The sequence below is a fragment of the Condylura cristata genome, unplaced genomic scaffold (genome assembly GCF_000260355.1).
Source record: "Condylura cristata isolate star-nosed mole 26May11 unplaced genomic scaffold, ConCri1.0 scaffold00032, whole genome shotgun sequence".
Classification (NCBI taxonomy): domain Eukaryota; kingdom Metazoa; phylum Chordata; class Mammalia; order Eulipotyphla; family Talpidae; genus Condylura; species Condylura cristata.
Window position 1 is genome coordinate 12,560,675 of NW_004567133.1, and position 18,828 is coordinate 12,579,502.

At 50.3% G+C, this 18,828-nt stretch overlaps 1 protein-coding gene across 2 annotated transcripts in view; it reads left to right on the forward strand.

Moving 5' to 3' along the window:
- Window positions 1-18,828, forward strand: part of MYH11 (myosin, heavy chain 11, smooth muscle) — an 82,653-nt gene continuing 63,825 nt past the window's right edge. For both annotated transcript variants that reach the window (XM_012731877.1, XM_004692106.2), the window contains exons 1-2: window positions 1-56; window positions 10,582-10,934. In XM_012731877.1, coding sequence (XP_012587331.1) covers window positions 10,599-10,934 — 336 coding nt within the window. In that variant the 5' untranslated portion in view covers window positions 1-56; window positions 10,582-10,598. The remainder of the gene's footprint in view (window positions 57-10,581; window positions 10,935-18,828) is intronic.

Sequence of the window (18,828 nt, forward strand, 5' to 3'; positions counted from 1 at the left end):
CCAGATCTGAGCTCTCCATCCAGTTGCTCCTCCGTTAGCCCCCCAGTTGGAGATCTGTAAGTAGAGTGGCCCTGGGGGAGGGGTCTTTCGGCGGGAGGATAGAAGCGGGGATTTCTCCAGGGCACCCTACAGCGCTGGGGGACTGGGACGTATGACCGTTGACTTCCTCTTGGGGACCAGGGCGAGGGGAGCGGCAGGGTTCGCAGGTCTTTCCTGCTTCCCCACCTTTCTGGGCTCCTCCAAACCAGCATCTCCCGAGGTTGTCAGTGATGAGTACCATTTTGAGGGTAGTTATTAAAGATAGCGAGTCCAGTTAACAGTGGGCTCCAGAAAAGCTGCACCTTACACCTGCGGGATCCCAGCTGATTCTTGTGAAGAGGCGACTCTGGGAGACGCGCCCTCTTAGAGGTCTGAGAGGAACAGCTTCGTGGACTTGGCACCTTTATTCCAGGCTCAATATAAATAGTGCAGCGGAACTTCCTTTCGCCGCTGCAGGCAAAGTGGATTCCAAGTGGATTTGAAAGCATCGCTTAAATTGTTGATAATGTGGTTCAATCAGTTAAAACACGTGGGCTCCGTCTTGCAGAAAGGGCAGTGTTTCCCATTGGTCTAGACGGATGGTTTACAATCCGGGGAAATACTGGTCATTTATTATAACCTAGGTCCCTTCTTCGCCCCCTCCACGTTAAAAAACAAAAACGTCCTCCAAGGGCCCTCAAAACCAGGCAGGTGCCAAGTTCACCTTTGCCACGAGGAGCGGCGGGCACGCTCCAGTGCCTGGGATTGAGCGAGCTGCGAGCCGCTGAGCGCAAATGAGCGCAACTGAGCGCATCGTGGCTGTCCTGCCTGCTGTAAGCGTCTCCCTGCTGGGATTGCTGGTGGGGACCTTGCTGGCTAAGGAGAGGCACTATTCAAAGCCATACTGAACACAAAGTAAAGGAAATATTTAGAACCCAAGACGGAGTGTTTAGTTATAGTATTAGGAACTAACAGATTAAATTGAAAACCAGCCAGTGTCTGCAGAAGGCAGGCTGACAGTAAACTTACATCGGTTTGTTTGGAGCAGTTTTGATTCCTTTGGTCTCCTGAAAGCTGCTATTTTAGAATGACTTACAGGGAGCGAGCTTGAAGATGGTCAACTAGAAACCAGCATTACCTGGCAGTGTATAAAACAGGGGATTGACTCTCCATGGAATCTTTGGTGCTTTCCCATTGGGGTACCATGGATGGAGCGCTTATGTGCCAGGCACTGTAGCAGTGTTTCCTAGAACTTCTCTTTTAATCACTTAACAGCCTTTTAAGCAAGGCAGTGTGTTTAGTATACAAAGCAGCTGAGGTTCTGAGAGGTTAAGTAACTTGCCCTGCGTTGAACAGCCAGCAAGGGTCTGTCTGATGCTGTGTGTACGCCCCCTGCACCCTGCCATCTTTTCTCTTTTCCATGGACAGAAACTCTCCGGAGCAGTCTTGCCGATTGGCAAGCCTAGGTTTTTGGTGGGACGAAAAGTGTCCAGCAAGGCAAATGTTATCATCTTCTCTTTGAAGAGAATACAAACTGACCTTTAGTGGATTTAAAAGAGAAGTACTATTTGTCCCCTGGTGCTCGGCAATCTAGCTGGAGCCCAGAGGTGGGCTTTGGCCCGAGCGTATAAGATATGAAGTAGCTGGACCCTCCTCGAGAAACTTCTGGGGCTCGCCTGGTAAACAGTGTTTTTTTATTATCATGTCTGAAAGAGACATATTATTCCGTACAAGGTATTTGTTATGGATTTGTTATCATTACTTTTCTATGCGAGGGCTACAGCGGAGGCGAACATGCCCATTTATGGAAGCATTTTCCACGAGGCCATCCCGGCCCCCTCACAATTAGACAGCCTTGCACTGCAGCCTCATTCATGGGGCTCAAATGGGGAGCTCTCTGCCTTTTTCCTCCCCGTGGGGGACAAATGGAGGGGCTCTGAGGAGAAGACCTTTGGGAGGAAAGGGTATTACCTGCTCCTTCAATCCCCTTTTTATTTGGAAGTTACATATTTTGAGGGATTGGAGATTGTCTCCTTTCCTCAGTACCCAACAGCACCCAGGTGCATTTGACACTGTAGATACACACATGTAATCTTAAAGCCAGATATGCATGTGTTTTTTTCCTGGGAAACCAATGTTAAATTCACTGGAATTCTAGAACATCACCAGCAAATTTAGAAGGCTTCTGCATGGGTCTTTCTAAACTTCAGTTTTCCCATCTGTAAAATGGGACTCATGAGACCAGGTATTGCTGGTGGAGTGCTTGGCCAGGTATTACCTGTGAAGGCATTGCAACAGCCCCCTGGGAGAGATTGCCTAGGTTTTGGAAATGTGGTATCTGAACAACTTGTTGCTATGGCTCAGCGAGCCAGTTGGGGCAGGATCGGCAAGCCTAGCTCATCCTAACTCCAGAGACTCCGGGATCACCTCTTTGGGAGGATTAAATGAGACAAGTGCACAGCCCTGCGGTCCTGGTAACTCAGCAGATGGTGATTTTTAACATTCATGACCAGAGACCTCAAGCATCTTGCTTGGTGAGGCACAGCTGGAATTTGGCCATGAGGAAACCTATAGCATGGCATTTCTGACAAGGAGAAACTGTCCCCGTTCTCCTTTTGTATGATTGCTTAGTGAACCTAATTCCCATGTGGGCTAAAGGTGGTGATTAGAACCTTCTATTAGAATATAAGCCACCTGTGTCAGGAACTTGCCGGATACCAGTTAATGGTATAACCAGTTCATTGTGATTCAGTTGGGATCATACTGATGTCCCTCAAAAACTTACCTGTGGGCCTCTCTGGTGGTGCAAGGGGTTAAGCCTCAGCACTGTCAAGTTATTGCTGCATCATGGGTTCGATTCCCAGCCAGGGAGCTGATCCATAGGGCACAGCAGACCTCTCTTGTTTCCCCGCTGCTCCCCTCTGCAGTGCATTTCAGTAGATCCCCCATTCTGTGTCTGGTGAATCCTCTCACCCTCCTGCAACTCTGGCCTGTACCCCAGTTCTAACATACATGTAAAAAGAAAAAGAAACCTTAAAAAACAACCCTCACCTGTGAGCAGAGGCACCTGCTGCCTTTCACTGTGACCCTTGCTCCCTGACCTCTGCTCCCTCCACCCCTGACCTCCGAACACCTTCAGCCTTTGCCACTTGATGGGGAAGTCTGAGTTTGGAGAAGACCTGCAGGGGCAGTTTGCAGCCAGATGACGCAGGGAGCTCTGGAGCCCACGTTCTGCAAGGGGAGCCCCGGGTTTCTGGTTCGTATCAGGGGTTCCGGCTCTGAAGAGACAGCTGTCGGCTTGCAGTAAGCTCCCCATGCCTTCCGGCCTCCCTGGCAGGCTGCATCTTGCCAGTTCACTGTGCCCTTCCTCCCCGCCCCGGGTGGGACATGCCACAAACACAATGAGGCCGGGGCTCAGCAGAGGTGGATGTCCGAGAGCCTGGCGTAATCGCCCCCCACAGCAGGTGCAGGGTCCAGCCGCTGCCCCCCCCCCCCCCCACATCCCCTGCTCTAACCACAGTTTCTGTCTGCTTGCATATCTTCCCCAAACTCTTCCAGTCAGGTCGTCCTTTGTGCCCATGTTGGCATTTGGTCCACGGGGCCCGCCTCCACTTTGGTGGCCTGTCTTCAGCATCTCTATGCATCAGTGTGATTTGCTGATTTCTCTCAGCTGCGTCAGCTCTAGCCTATAGACCTGGAGTGTCTTCCCCCAAGTACTCTTTATGGAGACATCCAATGCCACTCTGTTTCTTGCAAAAGGTGCTTCTGGGTGCATCCTTGTGTATCTGTTTCTGTCTACAGGAGTTTATTTGCAGGATGGCCCCACCAATGCAGTAGCTAACTGAGCGGATAGGCAGCACATTTACAGTGCTCAGCTGCTGCCAAGTGGCTGTAAAGATACTGTAAGTGCAAGCGACAGTGTTCACACTCCAGAACACAATGAACTGAAGCTGTGCTGTGCCGGAGCTATAGGGAGCAAACACTAGGCGCTTTTAGGGCCAGAAACCACCAGTTCTCTGTCCTGAAAAGCACCTCTCACGGGGGCAGCGATACTGCTTCCTCACCTGTCTGTTGGCAGGGAAGGTAAAAATTAGCTTCATTAGAAAGTCCTTTTGGGGCTCTCCCTGGTGGCGCAGCAGGTTAAAGCTCCGCACTATGAAGCTCTCAGAAGCCACTGCAGCATCAGTTCCATCCCCAGCCAGGGAGGTGACCCACATGGCATGGCAGACCTCTCCTGACCTGCCTGCTGCTCCCCCCAACAGAGTATTTCAGTACTCTGCCTGTTCTGCTCCCCACTCTGTCTCTGATGAATCCTCTCACTTGTGCTCCAGTTCTATAAGCATAAATAAATAACTTTAAAAAAAAGTCCTTCTGGAGTTTAAAAAGTTTTCAAGTGGGTAAAGTGAATGTCATAAGGTATTGGAGCAGCAGGTCCTGTCCACCATTCCCTTTTGACCTGTGAGGGTGAAGCCAGGCTTCCTTGGGACATTGGCCCTGGAGATGGGGCGGGGGGCGCAGTGGCTGAGGGGCACCATGGGAGCCAGCTGGGAGCAGGAGCCAGAAGGGGACTTTCCGCTAAGACTAGATTGGGTGTCAGACAGATCTGCATCAAATCCTCCTTCTGGCTTTGACTTGGAAGGCCTTTAACTTTCTTTCCTTTTTTTCTTTTTTTATTAACTTTCTCTTTTAAAGATTTATTGATGTATACAAGAGCTTGAATGTAGGCCAGAGATGCCAGGAGGTGAGAGGATTTACCAGAGTGGGGAGCAGAACAGGCAGATGGAGGAAGTACACTGCTGAGGGAGCAGCAGGGACACAGGAGAGGTCTGCTGCGCCCTGTGGTCACCTCCCTGGCCAGGAATTGAACTCATGCTGCAGTGGCTGCCTATAGCTCCACAGTGCTCAGACTTAACCCTTGTACCACCAAGGAGACTCCCTTTAACTTTCTTTTCAAGGCCTCAGTATCTTACAGAAATAATAAAGTCTGCCTCACAAACACTTATGGGACATAGAGATGGTGTATACAATAAATGCCTGTACCCAAGGAATGGAAAGGGTTCAGTAATGATAGTGGCTATTTTTTTTTAAATTGAGATATAGTTGACAGTAACATTATTTGTTAGTTTTGGGTATACAGCACAGTAACTTTCATATATTTTCATCTGTTGCCAAACTACCACCACAATAAGACTAGTGAACTTTTATCATTATAGTTACATTTTTTTCTTGTGATAAGAACTTTTAAGATCTGCTTTCTTAACAAATTTCAAATATGCAATACAGCATTATGAACCAAAGCTAGCATGTTATATATCACATCCTTGTGACTTGTTTATAACTGGAAGTTGCTACCCTTTAACCCCTTCATTTTTACCCACCCTCCTGCCCTTCCTCTTAAAACCACCTGTCTGTTTGCTGTATTTTTGAGTTTGCTTTTTTGTTGGCTTTCTCCCGAACCCAGATACCATATATAAGTGAGACCATGGGCCATTTGTCTTTCTCTGTCTTCACCCCCCGCAGCATAATGCCCTTAAGGCCAATCAGTGCTGTTGCAAATGGCAGGATTTGCTTCTTTTTATGGCTGTATAATACTCCATTGCAGTTACATACCACATCTACTCTATCCATTCATCTGTTGCTGGGCATTTAGGTTTTCCCATGCCTTGGCTATTGTAAATAATGTTGCAGTGGACACAGAGGTGCAGATATGTTTTTGAGTTCGTGTTTTTATTTTCTTCTACTATAAACCCAGAAGTGCAATTGCTAGATCATATGGTAGTTCTCTTTAACATTTTTTTGCAGCTCTTCCCCCTTGTTTTCCATAAGACTTCAGAGTGGTGCAGTCACCATGGTGACTATTATATATTTAGAGTCCAGTTTGTTTTTTGAGGAGTATGTGGGACCTGTAGATCTGGTCTGCCTCTCCCAACTTCCCTTTGCACTTGGCTTCTCCTCACACCTCAGGACTTGAACCTGAACAGACCTCACTTTCCAGCTGGCAGGAGATGCTCTAGGTCAGGCCTAGGGAGCTCTCAGTTTGTCCACATGGCAGGCAGCTTAACTGTTGGGGTTGGTATTTCGTGTTTAAATTCAGATGGGTGCACCTGTTAATTCTGGCCATACAGGGCTCACATCCTCACTGGCTGTGACCACTGGACTGGAGTGGCCACTCCCTGGGCAGCAGGACTCTGCCCCAGCACCTCTTCCTGAGCCCCTCTGCATAGCCCAGAGGGTTGGGTATGATATCTCTGGTCCACAATCTGGAGTTGGTGTAAAACTCCCAGACACTGTCCACCAGGCCTGCTGATATGTCTTGCACTCTCTGGCCTTTGGAGTATTTGATTCAATTCCCATTGACACAAAAGTGATAAGACCTTTCACCCCTGAGTTCTGGGGAAAATAAAACTAGTGGGAAAACAAACTAATGATGGGATAAATGGAACAGAGCCGCTGAGCCTTCTCTGTTGATCTCATCCAGCTCCCTTTGATCCAGAATCCCAGATACTGTAAAATGTCGGAGCTAGACAAGCATGACTTTTTTTTTTTTTTTTTTGAGGGACCACATGAAAAGCAAAGCCCAGAGAGAGACTTAGCCAGAGTTACCTGGCAGCTGGGGGAGCAGCGGTGGCTCTTGTAGCCTGTGATCTTCAGGGGCTAATGAACAGCTTGTTTGGACTCAGTGAAGCGTGGTTGTTGGTGGGAAGCCAGGGCTGGGTCCACACTGGCCACTCAGCTGCACTAAACATGGTGACTGCCTGGAGCCGGGTTGGTGTGGGGGGGAGGGGATTTACTCTCCCAAAGGGTCAAGGACTGCCCTTGATCATTAAGATGTACTCGGTGCTTCAACTTGTGGTCACTCAGACCCAGGGTGGGCAGTGGGCCCTATGTCTGTGCCACAGAGGCGAGGAGCTGGTGACCACGCCGTCCGGGCTGTGCAATACACTCCATGATATTTACACAGTGATGAAGCCAGTAGCAATGCACTTCTCAGAATGAGTCTGTTAAGCAGTGCACGGGGCCCTGGCCCCAAATACGTCTTTTCAGCCCTCAGAGCTGAGGCAGGACATCATATGTGGGGGATGCTGGAGGAGGGAGGCTTGGAGAGGAAGAGACTGGTTCACTGGTGTCTCCTGAGGCTTGGCCTCCTGGGTGCCAGTCTCTTGCTGGTCCTATATGCTCATCCCACCTGGGGGACCCCTGAATTTGGCCGACAGAGGAAACTAGCTTCAGCTCATTGTCCTTCCCAAGAGAACACTGTTCACTCTAAAGTCATGGTTCTCACGAAGGACACCCTTATCCTCCAGGGGACATCTGCACAGTCTATGGATGTTTTGGGGTGTCATTACTGGGGAGGGTGTCACTAGCATCAGTGCAGTCCAGCTGATGGACATCCTACAGAGTGCAGGTCCCCACCCTCCCCAGCAAGAGGGATCCAGTGTCCAGTGCCGAGGCCGAGAAGCCTGTTCTGAATTAAGGCCCAGTGGGGAGCGGTCACCCACGTTTGCCTCATTTCAGCCTCTAGAGGTTTCTGTCACTGGAATTGTGCCCCTGACCTCGCTGCAGTTTTGCGGGCTACTCTCAAACTCCTGGTGCTGCCCTCAGGCCTTACCTGACCCTTCTTGAAAACTCAAGGCTCTGGGTACAAGCAGAGACAAGTGTCCTTATCACTCTAGAACCTGGTTAGTTGCCTGGAGCTTTCCAGGTGCCGGGACTGATGCAGGATGTGTCTATTCCCTTTGGCTCACGAGCTTTCTGTCTGTTTCAGAGAAGGTGGGCAAAGCAGAAAAGATGGCTTTGAAGTTAAATCTTAGGCGCCACCACGACTAGCTGTGGGCTAAAAGGCTAGGTGCAAAGCCTCTCTGCACCTCAGTTTCCTCACCTGTAAAGCAGGGGCACCTCGCATAGGATTTGAGGGGGTTAGAACAGTTGAGAGCTGATGCTCAGTCAGACAGAGCAGCTGTGATTACTAATATTAGTAATATTAATTTGCTAAGCTCATCGATTTCTCATGGGCAAATCTGTGGGATTTCATTGGCTTTTAGTGGAAAGAGGTTTGTGGTCCAATTGTCTGGGGGAGCCCTGGGTTCAAAGGATGAAGTAGCTCTGGATTTCAGGCCCTACTGGCACCTTGGATGTTCTGATGGGTGAATTCAACCTCCCAAGGAAGAGGGGGAGGGGACACAGAGCACTTTTCAAGTGCATCTGACCACTGGCCTGTTTTTGAAGAGCATCTCAACCTCCCTGAATCCTGCCCCATCCCAGATACTTCAGGGTTCTAGGGCACTAAGAGGAGACCCCCTGGTAGGCTGAGACCAAGCTCCCCTTTTCCTCCTTTCCTTTGACCAAAGCTGATTTCACACATCGTAACTGTCAAGGTTCAGAGATCGTAGCTGTCAGGTTTCAGAGACCCGGGAAGCAGGCCAAAGCCTCGGTCTCCTTTTTTGGACAGAGACAGGATCTCTGTGCTTGATCTTGTTTGTTCTGGTATGAACCGGATTAAACAGGGTTCCTGGTGTATGTGTGTGTAGGTTCTTGTGGCCTTTTATTTTTTGTTGTATTTTTGCTGCTTTTTTTTTTTCTGACTTGTCAACATACAATTGGAAAGAGTCACCTAGTTTTCCTGCTGCTTGGAACAAGTAAGACATATTCCCCAGCCTCTTGAGTAGAAGGGGTGACCTTTTTAGGAATTTTAGGAGGATGGGTAAGTTGGGAACACGGAGTCACTTTTACTGGGAAGGATCGAATCAGACTCTTGGTGGTAAACTTCATGTAGTAGAGACAGATGTTGATTATAGTGACATGCACCTGAATATGTTACGCAATGTTTCTTTGACAGTGACGACAATGGTATTACTCATGCTTCTCACCTTGGTCAAGCAGATAGCTGAAAAGCAGGATCTCATTGTTTAAACTTGTATCTTCACCTACTACTGACCTTGAGCACCCTTTTTTTATGTGTGTTGGCCATTTGAAGGTCTTTGTAAGGGTGTCAATTTTTTAATTTAAATTTAAATAAGTTACAAGATGGAAAAAAACAAACAAACAAACCCATAATAGAAAGTATACTCAGGTTCATAGCAGCACTATTAACAGTGAAAACACAGAAGTAAACAAATAGTCAATGCCAATGAATGAATAAGTAATGGAATATTACTCAGCCTTAAAAAGGAGGAAATATTGACACATGCTAAAACATGGGTGAATCTAGAGAACATGCTAAGTGAAATAAGCCAGTCACAAAAAGGCAGGTATTGTACAATTCCACATATATGAAACACCTAATGCTATCTAATTCATAGAGTTAGAAAGTAGTGTAGAGGTTTCTGTGAGCTGGGGGGCGGGAAGGATGAAGAGTTATTTTTTTATTGCATATATATTTTCATTTTCAGATGAAAAATTCTGAAAATGGATGGTGATATGGCTGTACAATGACGTGAAAACACTACTACTAAACCATAACGTAACTTAAAAATGATTCAGAAAGTAAATTTTATGTTATGGGTATTTTCTGTACTAAAAACTGGAGAACAATAGAAAGTAACTCTTCTCATAAGTGTATTTAAAAAGTGTGTCTCCAGTTATTTTCCCTATCAAGTCTAACTATTTTAAAATACAAATAGAATTTTATGCTTATTCTTCATTTTTATTTTTCAAAAAACTTACTGAACTATAACTCACATACCACATAAATCACCCATTTAAATTTTGTAATTCAGTGATTTTTAGCACATGCAGTGTCCACCCATTACTATAGGTCATTCTAGAACATTTTCATTTCCCTTAATGAAGCCCCATACCCCTTAGCTGTAACCTTTAGTGTTCTCTTAACTCCTGATAACTGTCCTTACGGATTTGTCTCTTTCACATATTTTATAAAAGTGGAATCATAATATATAGTCCTTTGTGTGTAAATTATTTCACTTCAGATGTTTTCAAGGTTCATCCATGTTGTAGCATATATCAGTATTTGTCCCTTTTAACAACAGAATAATATTCCACCACATGGAGAGATCATCTTTTATTCATTCCCCTTTTATGGATTTTTGGATCTTTTCTCCTTTGACTGCTGAAAATAATAACTATGAATATTCACATAAGTAATATGTGTGAACATGATTTTGCTTTCACATTTCTCTTGGGTATATACTAGGAATGGACTTATATGGTAACTCTAGGTTAAACTATTTTGAGGGGTCCTTCCTGTTGGGGACTGGCCCCAACTATCGAGGTGTCTTTTTTTTACAATGAACAGTAAGACTTGGCTATCTCCCTGTGTTTACACACACACAGATGTACTTCTTGCTTCTTAGCCCTGAGTGAATATTGCAGCATGAAAATACCATGGCGTATGTATCCAACGCCATAATGATGAGCCATAGAAATGATGCAAAGTATGAAGGGTCTTTGGATTGTTTCCACCTAACATAAACAATGACACAGGAACAGTTTTGCACTCTGTGGAATGTTCTAGTAGACTGCCTTCCTAGACCTGACAAGGGGAGGGCTTTATCTATATTTAGGGCCTGGTTCCAGCTGGGATCTGACTCTCACCTTATTCCACAGGGGACCAACCAGGCACCATGGCACAGATGGGTGATGATGAGAAGTTCCTCTTTGTGGACAAAAATTTCATCAACAGTCCAGTGGCCCAGGCTGATTGGGTTGCCAAGAAGCTGGTCTGGATCCCTTCAGAGAAGCAGGGCTTTGAGGCAGCCAGTGTCAAGGAGGAGAAGGGTGATGAGGTGGTCGTGGAGCTGGTGGAGAATGGCAAGAAGGTCACGGTCAGCAAAGATGACATCCAGAAGATGAACCCACCCAAGTTCTCCAAGGTGGAGGACATGGCCGAGCTGACGTGTCTCAATGAAGCCTCGGTGCTGCATAACCTGCGGGAGAGGTACTTCTCTGGACTCATCTACGTGAGTATTTGCCACCAGTCGGTCACTTCTTGCTGGTCTCTGCACCTCTGGAAGGGACGGGTGAGAGATATGTCACTGGCCGAGGCCAGATGCTGAAGGTTTCACGAAGGGAGGGAGTGGCTCAGTGAGATGGAATCACTCAGCCCTGGGTTTGGGTCTCACCCTCTGCCCTTCCTAGTTCTGTGACATTGATCAGGCTCATTCACTTCTCCAAGACTCAGTTTTCCTATCTGTAAAATGGGAATAATCACACAAAGGAGGCCCAGTGACTTAATGTGGTCACATATGCACGGCACCGGGAAATAGTAAACACGGCAGGTCCTTGAATAATGTTGTTTCATTATAATGTGGCTGAGTAAAATCTGCTGGAGTAGAACATAACGCCATTATCTAAGGACGTGGGTTAGTTCTAAGTCACGTCACTTGAAGGGGTAATTTCCAAAAACCTGTCGATGACAGTTTACTGTCCCTACAGATTCAGGGCAGTAGTTCTCTATTCTTTTTCTTTATTTTTCTTTAAGATTTATTTATTTATGCATACAGGAGCTGAGGTGTAGGCCAGAGGATAGGGGGTAAGAGGATTCACTGAGACAGAGTGGGGAGCAGAACAGGTGGAACTACTGAAATCCACTGCTGAGGGGAGCAGCAGGTGGGCCAGGAGAGGTCTGCTGCGCCCTGTGAGTCAGTACTGTGGCTGCCAGGGAGGGGCTCAACCTCGTGCTGCAGTGGCTGCTGATAGCAAGATAGTGCTGTGTCTCTAACCCCTGCGCCACCAGGGAGGGCCTAGTTTCTGACTCTTCGTCCATCTTGGAAGTAAAGGGCGCCCATAACCACCTGGGCTCCATCCTGGCAGCTGGGTGGTTAGGGGGGCCTCATGGGACCAGGATCTTCTATGTTGACTGTGCAGGTCAGGGTGGGTTAGTGCTGTGCTGCCCTATATGGTAGCCAGTGGCCACACGTGCTAATGGTGTTTTGATGTGAATGAATTAAAAATCAGCTCTGGAAAAGTCACTTCTTCAGTGGTGCTGGCCACATGCCAGTGTCCAAGAGCACCCTGTAGTGCTGGCTGCTGTGCTGGGCGACACAGGTGTGGGACTGTCCTTGACAGCAGGAAGCTCTGCTGGACAGCCTGGACCCGGGGAGCCTGCTCATCACCTCCTCTATTCCAACTCCTGTACCTTGACACACTTGTTTTCATTTAATCAACACAACGTCCGTAGACTTGGGTATGCTCGCCCGTTTCATAGGTGGGCAAACTTAAGCACAGCCTGTCCTTGCGTCCCTAAGCCAGAGGGAAAGTCCCTTGATCTGCGGCATGCCTTGTATGGAAATACTCCCAACCATGGCTGTGGCCACAGGATAAGTGTTTCCATGGCGCCAGTTTGCAGGGAGATAGAGAAAAAATTGCTCTGTGTCTCCATCCAAGGTGTGACACCTCCGTCCATGGAGGCCCAGGTGGCATCTGAACCTCACCTGCTCTCTTATGACTTGGTATTTGAACCCAAAATAGAAACCAGGAGGGGGAGGACTTATGAAGGTCCTGAGACTCAGAATATCTTCTGACAGCAGATTAGAAAGTGAACCCAAATTCCAAATTCCTGGGGTGCTTCTCTGAGCAGATTAGATCAACAAGCCTCAGCATCATGACCCCACAGCTATTCTTGTCTTGCTCCTTTCTGGTCGATTTGCGCACTTAATCGAAAGCTCTGCCCGTGGCATGAAGCTACAGCAGAAGGCTGGGAGGCGGGGGTGGGGGTGTGCAGCTTATGTCTGGCCTGAGCGCTGACTGCACCCCTGCTAACATGTGGGTGGTGGGAGACCTGAGCCCAGGAAGCCAGGTAAACTGGCTTTGCCCTTGGGAATGAGGAGAATACTTCTCTGTCAAGCCAGGTTCCTCTCAAAGTGGGCCTTTGAGAAGGTCCTGGCAGACGTCTTGTCTTCTTGGATGTAGAAGGATCTAGAGACAGAAGAGGGCCCTGTCTGCTTCTCTTCAAGGGGCAGCCTGAGCTGTCACAGCCAGTGACATGGCTGATTCCCAGCCCAGCATTCCTGGGTCTCCTAGATGCTGTCTTTGGCTGGGTTCCCTTTGCCTGTGGTGTTTCACACCACCTAGAATCAAAACAATAGCCTCCCAGTGCCTACCAAATAGGAATGTTCTACTTTCTGAGAGTAGGGAAACCTATAGTGCCTTATTTGTGCAGACAAAGAGAGGTGTAGAAATGTTAAATAACTGAATGCGAAATAGAGTCTCAAACCCAGCAACTTTAGCTCTAGGACCAGGGCTTTTCAATTGCAGTCTTGTTTAATCCTTCCAATGACCCTGAGATGGATGCTGTGACCTGGCTTTAGAGAACAGGTGCTGAGGCTCACGTACGCTCGGTCCGAGCCCTGGAGATGTGCAGAGTTGGAATTCAGACAAGGAGGTGTGAGGCAGGAGGTGAAGGGGCGGGCGGGCTGTGTGTGTCGGGGGACAGGGGTGCACACAGGCGCTGCTAGCTGTGTGCTGGGCAAGCTCTGAGTGAATGGAAGGAAGGAAGGACTCTGACTTCATGGTTTCCCGAGCTCCTGGGTGTGACTCCCTGAGCCAATGGAAGATGCTAAGCCAGAGATTACAAGTTGTTCTCGTGACTTTTGTTCATAATTTGTGTGGAGTTAATATGATACCTCTCCACCCACCCCCCAAATGTGTGCATGTGCTTGAGTACACATACACATAAACCTGTTTCTGGAACTGCTTGCAAGAGCAGAAGACCTGACACACCCCTAGGTCCAAGAAGTCAGGTAACAGTCCTGCATGCTGTGCTCTGTGCTTCTCCACAGGCCGCACCACTCCCTGCTGTTCCCCAGGCCCTGCAGCTGAGAGTTCATGGCTGCTGATCATTGTTTTCTGACACCTGCCCCCCTTCACTGACATCTTAACTCCTTGGTCTCTTAGACAGATGGACTGACCCCCATTTCAACCCCTGACGCCAAGCTCTGGGGGTTGAGAGCAATATCCAAAGTGAAGATGGGACACCTTCCTGTTCACCAGGTCCCCAAGCCCAAATTCCCCATCCACGAACCCAAAAGGATGTTTTACTGGTTTGGATTCTACTATTCAGAGAAGACCAGGGGATCAGGAGAGCCTGTAGGTCCACGTTCCAGCAAGTGACCTATTTTGGTGTTATGTACCCAGTGAGGGACGCTGGGAACTGCCTGTGGGCAGAGGCCTCCTGGACAGGGGACGAGACAGAGGCTGCACTTTGTTGAGCCCATCACTAGCCATTGAGCTGTTACTACTGTTTTAAAGAATCTTCTCAGTACAATAAGGTAGCCCATGCAGAGACCATGGAGAACATTTACTCATTTTTAAAAAAGATTTATTGATGCCTATAAGAACTGGGGTACAGGCCAGGGGAGCAGGGGGTGAGAGGATTCACCAGAGACAGAGTGGGGAGCAGAACAGGCAGATCTGCTGAAATACACTGTTGAGGGGAGCAGCGGGGAGACAGGAGAGATCTGCTGCGCCATGTGGGTCACTCCCTGGCCGGGGATCGAGCTCGTGCTGCAGTGATACCTTCACAGTGCTGCGCTTTAGCCCCCTGCACCACCAGGGAGGGCCCCTAGAACATGAACTCTCTTTAATGGAAATGTGCCTCACGTACTGCGCTGGTCCCATAAGTGGCTACTAAGGTCGTTTTGAGTCTTTGCTGCTGCTAAAATTATGCCTGCAGCCGGCTCATTCTTGGTGGACAGTGTCTGTGTGGAGGATGGATGTTCACTGCACTAGAGCCTGGTAGAGGGGTGTTGGTCCTCTAGAGGGGGGTGGAGGTTCGGGGCTCGGCCACTTATGTAGGTCACCCGGAGTGGGGGCAGAGCCGAGGTTGTCCTGGCCCGTGTGACTTCAAGCCTGAGTTCCTTCCACCTCCCCCCGCTGTTCTCTCCTGCCAGGCCTCGGCGCAGACCCCGCTCAGGGCTCCGCAGCTGACCATATAAAGTGCCAGAGGAAAGCTGTAGTCACTTCCTAATACGGTCACAAGAGGGAAGCCCTGGGTCTGCGGTCGGACCTGCGGTGGCAGCTGGCCCTGAGATGCCGCTGGGACCTGGCGAGCTGATGTTGAAGTCTCTGAACTTGATGAGCTAGATAGCAGGAGGGGTCTCGGGGCAGGGGGCAGAAAAAGCCAAGCGCAGGTGGGCTGGGGAGGGCGCCCTTAGCCGAGCTGCAGTGTGGAGATGGAGTCCGAGTCCCAGTGCCCTGGGCAGGTGCACTGCTGGCGGCTCCCTTGTTCTCTAGGATCCTCGTGTCCTGGAAAGAGAGTCCAGTCTGCCCTGGAGCGTGGCTAAGTGCTGGCTGTGTGCCCTGCACCAGAAGGAGACCTGGGCAAGGAGGAAAGTGATACTGTCCTTCAGAAGCTGGTGATGGAGTCGGGGGGGCCTTTCTTCTTTCTTTTCTTCATTTATCCAGCAAACACTTACCGAGTGTCCCGCCCTATGCTGGGTGCTGGACACAGTGGTGTGCAGCTCATCGTCCAGGAGGTGACCGTTAGGCTGAGCCCTGTGAGAGGAGGTGCAGGTGGCCCTGACGAGCTGGCAGCAGGTGTTCCAGGTAGTGGGCACAGCATGTGAGAAGGCCCCAGGTGGCAGGTGGCATTGGCTCCATCATCTTGAAGCAGAGGGAGCCTGGTAGAGTTGACTAATGTTTATTGAGCACCTACTATATGCACCAGGCAAGTGCTAGCTGCTTCACAAATGGCATCTCAGGCCCTCCCGGGTGGTGCAAGGGGTTAGAGCGCAGCACTATGAAGCGACCTGCAGCCAGGGGGCACCAGTTCGATCCCCGGCCAGGGAGTGACCCACACGGCGCAGCAGGCCTCTCCTGTCTCCCCGCTGCTCCCCTCAGCAGTGGGTTTCAGTCAATCTGCCTGTTCTGTTCCCCACTCTGTCTCGGTGAATCTTCCCATCCCCCCACCTGTACCCCAGTTCTTGTGTGCATTGATAAATAAATCTAAAAAAAAACCAACAAATGATATCTCACAGCAGACCTATGGGAGCTGCTGTTATGCCTCCTGTTTTGCATTTGAGGATAACTGAAGTTCAGAGAGCTTAAGAAACTTGTCCCGGGTCACACAGCTAATGAAGTGGCACATGCGGGTTTAACGACAGGTGTCCAGAACTCAATTTTATACTCTCAACCGCTGTCCTTTACTGCCCCAGGCTGAGAACGTGGGAGTGTGGCTTGGGCTGTAAATGACATTTAACGGGACACAGCTGTGGGTGTGGTCCTGGGAGGAGCAGGAGGCGGGGCTTGGTGGACATTCACGCAGTGGGTCCCTCGTGAGGGCGCCTCCCCGGGGAGGCTGGTGCTGGTGGCAGGACACACACCAGGAGGGCACGTAGTTCACTGCCCAGCGAGCATCTGTGAGCACCTGCTGTGTACAGGCCTGTGTGCAAGGCTCCAGGTCCCAGGAACACAGGCAGCGCTGTCTCTGCTCCACGGAGGCACTTATGGAGTGCTGACTGCATGCAGAGGGCTGCCTGGGCTGCAGGGGAGAGAAAGGGGCTCCCACCCCCAGCTGTTTGCAGGAGGCTGGGACAGCATCTGCAGAGGGCAGCCGGGTGCTCATGCTGGGTGGTCCTGGCCCCTGCTTCCCTCTGCAGGCAGCTCACCCCCTCCTCCTCCTCCTGCTCCCCTAAGCTCCCTCAATGACAGACCTTGGGGCTCACAGCAGGAGCCTGCTGCTGGCTGCCTTTGCCACTGGCCTGCGCCTCTCTCCAGGTCCTGGCTGCTGAGCACCTTCTTGTCTGCAGGGAGACAAGAGCACCCCTCTCTTCCCTTGCCTGGGTGTCCTCCTATTTGAAAGTTATTTTTATTTTTCACCATCCTGGTCCCCTTTCTGTCGATCTAGGACTGAGGCTCGTGTCCTGGACCTTTTAGAGAGTAGCTTTCCCCTCCCAGCCACTGGCCTGTCACACACTGTCTCCCCAGCAGAGGGGCCTCCAGGGGCCCTCCCATGGCCAATAGCTGCAGCCCTGACTGAGCCTTTTGGGGGCGCGAGATCGTGGTCATGGATGGCAAGCCTGGCGCCTTGCCCTGTATCCAGGACATGCACCCTGAGTGCGCACTGGGTGAGTGAGTGAACGAGCGACTGTTTCTGCAGGGTGCCTGAGGTTGGGCGCCTGCTTCTGGCTTACACCGGGCACTGGCAGGGGTGCTGGGCCTGGTGTGGCCAGGGTCCCGCCTGGCCATGTGGGCCAAGCCTCTTGCTCTCCACGTTGTTTGCTTTGTCCTGAGGTAACTGGAGACTTGGCTCTATGGTCGCTTCCCTGGGGAGCAGGGAAGGCAGGCGACACTGATGTTATCATTTGGGAAAAGCTTCCTGCAGGGGACAGGCTGGAGTCTGTCTCCTGACCTCTGCCCTTGACCCCTGGGAAAGTCTGGTGCTTAACAAGCAACGGGAATGACAGCGATGGCGATGGCGCTCCCTGTGCCCTGTGTGGGGGCTGTGCTGGGGCGCTGCCAGCCCTATGCCCCTTCTGGTTATTTTCAGAACTGCCCAGGCACTTCATAGAGTGGGGCAGCTATTTTTCATTTTTAAAAATTTATCTGTTTTTAAAAGATGTCTTTATTTATGCCCACAAGAACTAGGGTACAGGACAGAAGTGTCGGGAGGGATTTACCAGAGAGAGCGGGGAGCCGAACAGGTGGATTGACTGAAACCACTGCTGAGGGAGCAGCGGGGAGGCAGGAGAGGGCTGCTGCACCCTGTGGGTCGCTCCCTGGCCGGGGATCAAACTTGTGCTTCAGTGGCTGCAGCCAGCTTCACAGTGCTGTGCTGTAACCCACTGAGCCATCAGAGAGACCCCAACTATTTTTTAAACTATGGCAAAACAAATGTAAAATTCACTATTTTAACCTTCTCAGGGGAAACAATTCAGTGGCAAGTAGAACATTCACTGCAGCGTCACTGGTCACCCCTGTCTATTTCGAGATCCCCCCTCACTCCAGTCCCCCTGCCCTGCTCCAGCACCCCCTCGCTTCAGCCCCTGAAAACCAGGGGGCTGGTGTGCTCATGGCTGGCCTGGCCTGGATATTGCACAGCAGTGGGGTCCGGGCTCCATGCCCATGTGTGGCCACTGCTGTCCACACTGACAGGCTTTAGAGGTTCCTCCAGGCTGCAGCAGGCCGGTACATTCCTTCCTGAGGGGTGCCCCTGTGGGCCCCGTTTTACAGGCCAGGGAGCACATCCTCACCGTCAAGTGCTCTGGAGCGAGCAGTCGGGATTTCTGGTTTGGGACTTCCAGCAGCCGTGGGACCCGGAGGCCGCCTCCCCAAGCCCTCGCTTCCCGGGCTGTCCAGCGGGCAGAGGGCAGGGGTTAGGGGTGCAGGACCGCTGTCACGGGGAGCTGTGAGGACTGGATACACAGGCGCTGTGGTCGAAGTGGTGATGGCTCTGGAGAGGACGTGACAGCGGGCGGGAGTGGGGCTGGGATCTGAACCCAGAACTATTTAAAGCTCTACATTATTATTATTTTTTTAAAGATTTATTTGTGCATACAGAACTGGGGAACAGGCCAGAGGCTCAGGGGCGGTGAGAGGCTTCACCAGAGACAGAGCGGGGAACAGAACAGGCAGATCGACGAAGTACACTGCTGAGGGGAGCAGCGGGCAGGTCAGGAGAGGTCTGCCACGCCATGTGGTCACCTCTGGGGCAGGCGGGAATCGAACTCATGCGGAAGCGGCTTTAGATTCTCAGTGCTGTGCTTTAACCCGCTGCGCCACCAGGGAGGGCCCTCTACATTATTATTATTATTATTATTATTATTAGCTCTCTAAAGCTAAGCTAGAAAGCCTGGCTTGCCCCTTGCTGCTCGTCCCCCGGGGTTCCCGGGATCTGGAGGACGTCCCCACCGGGAC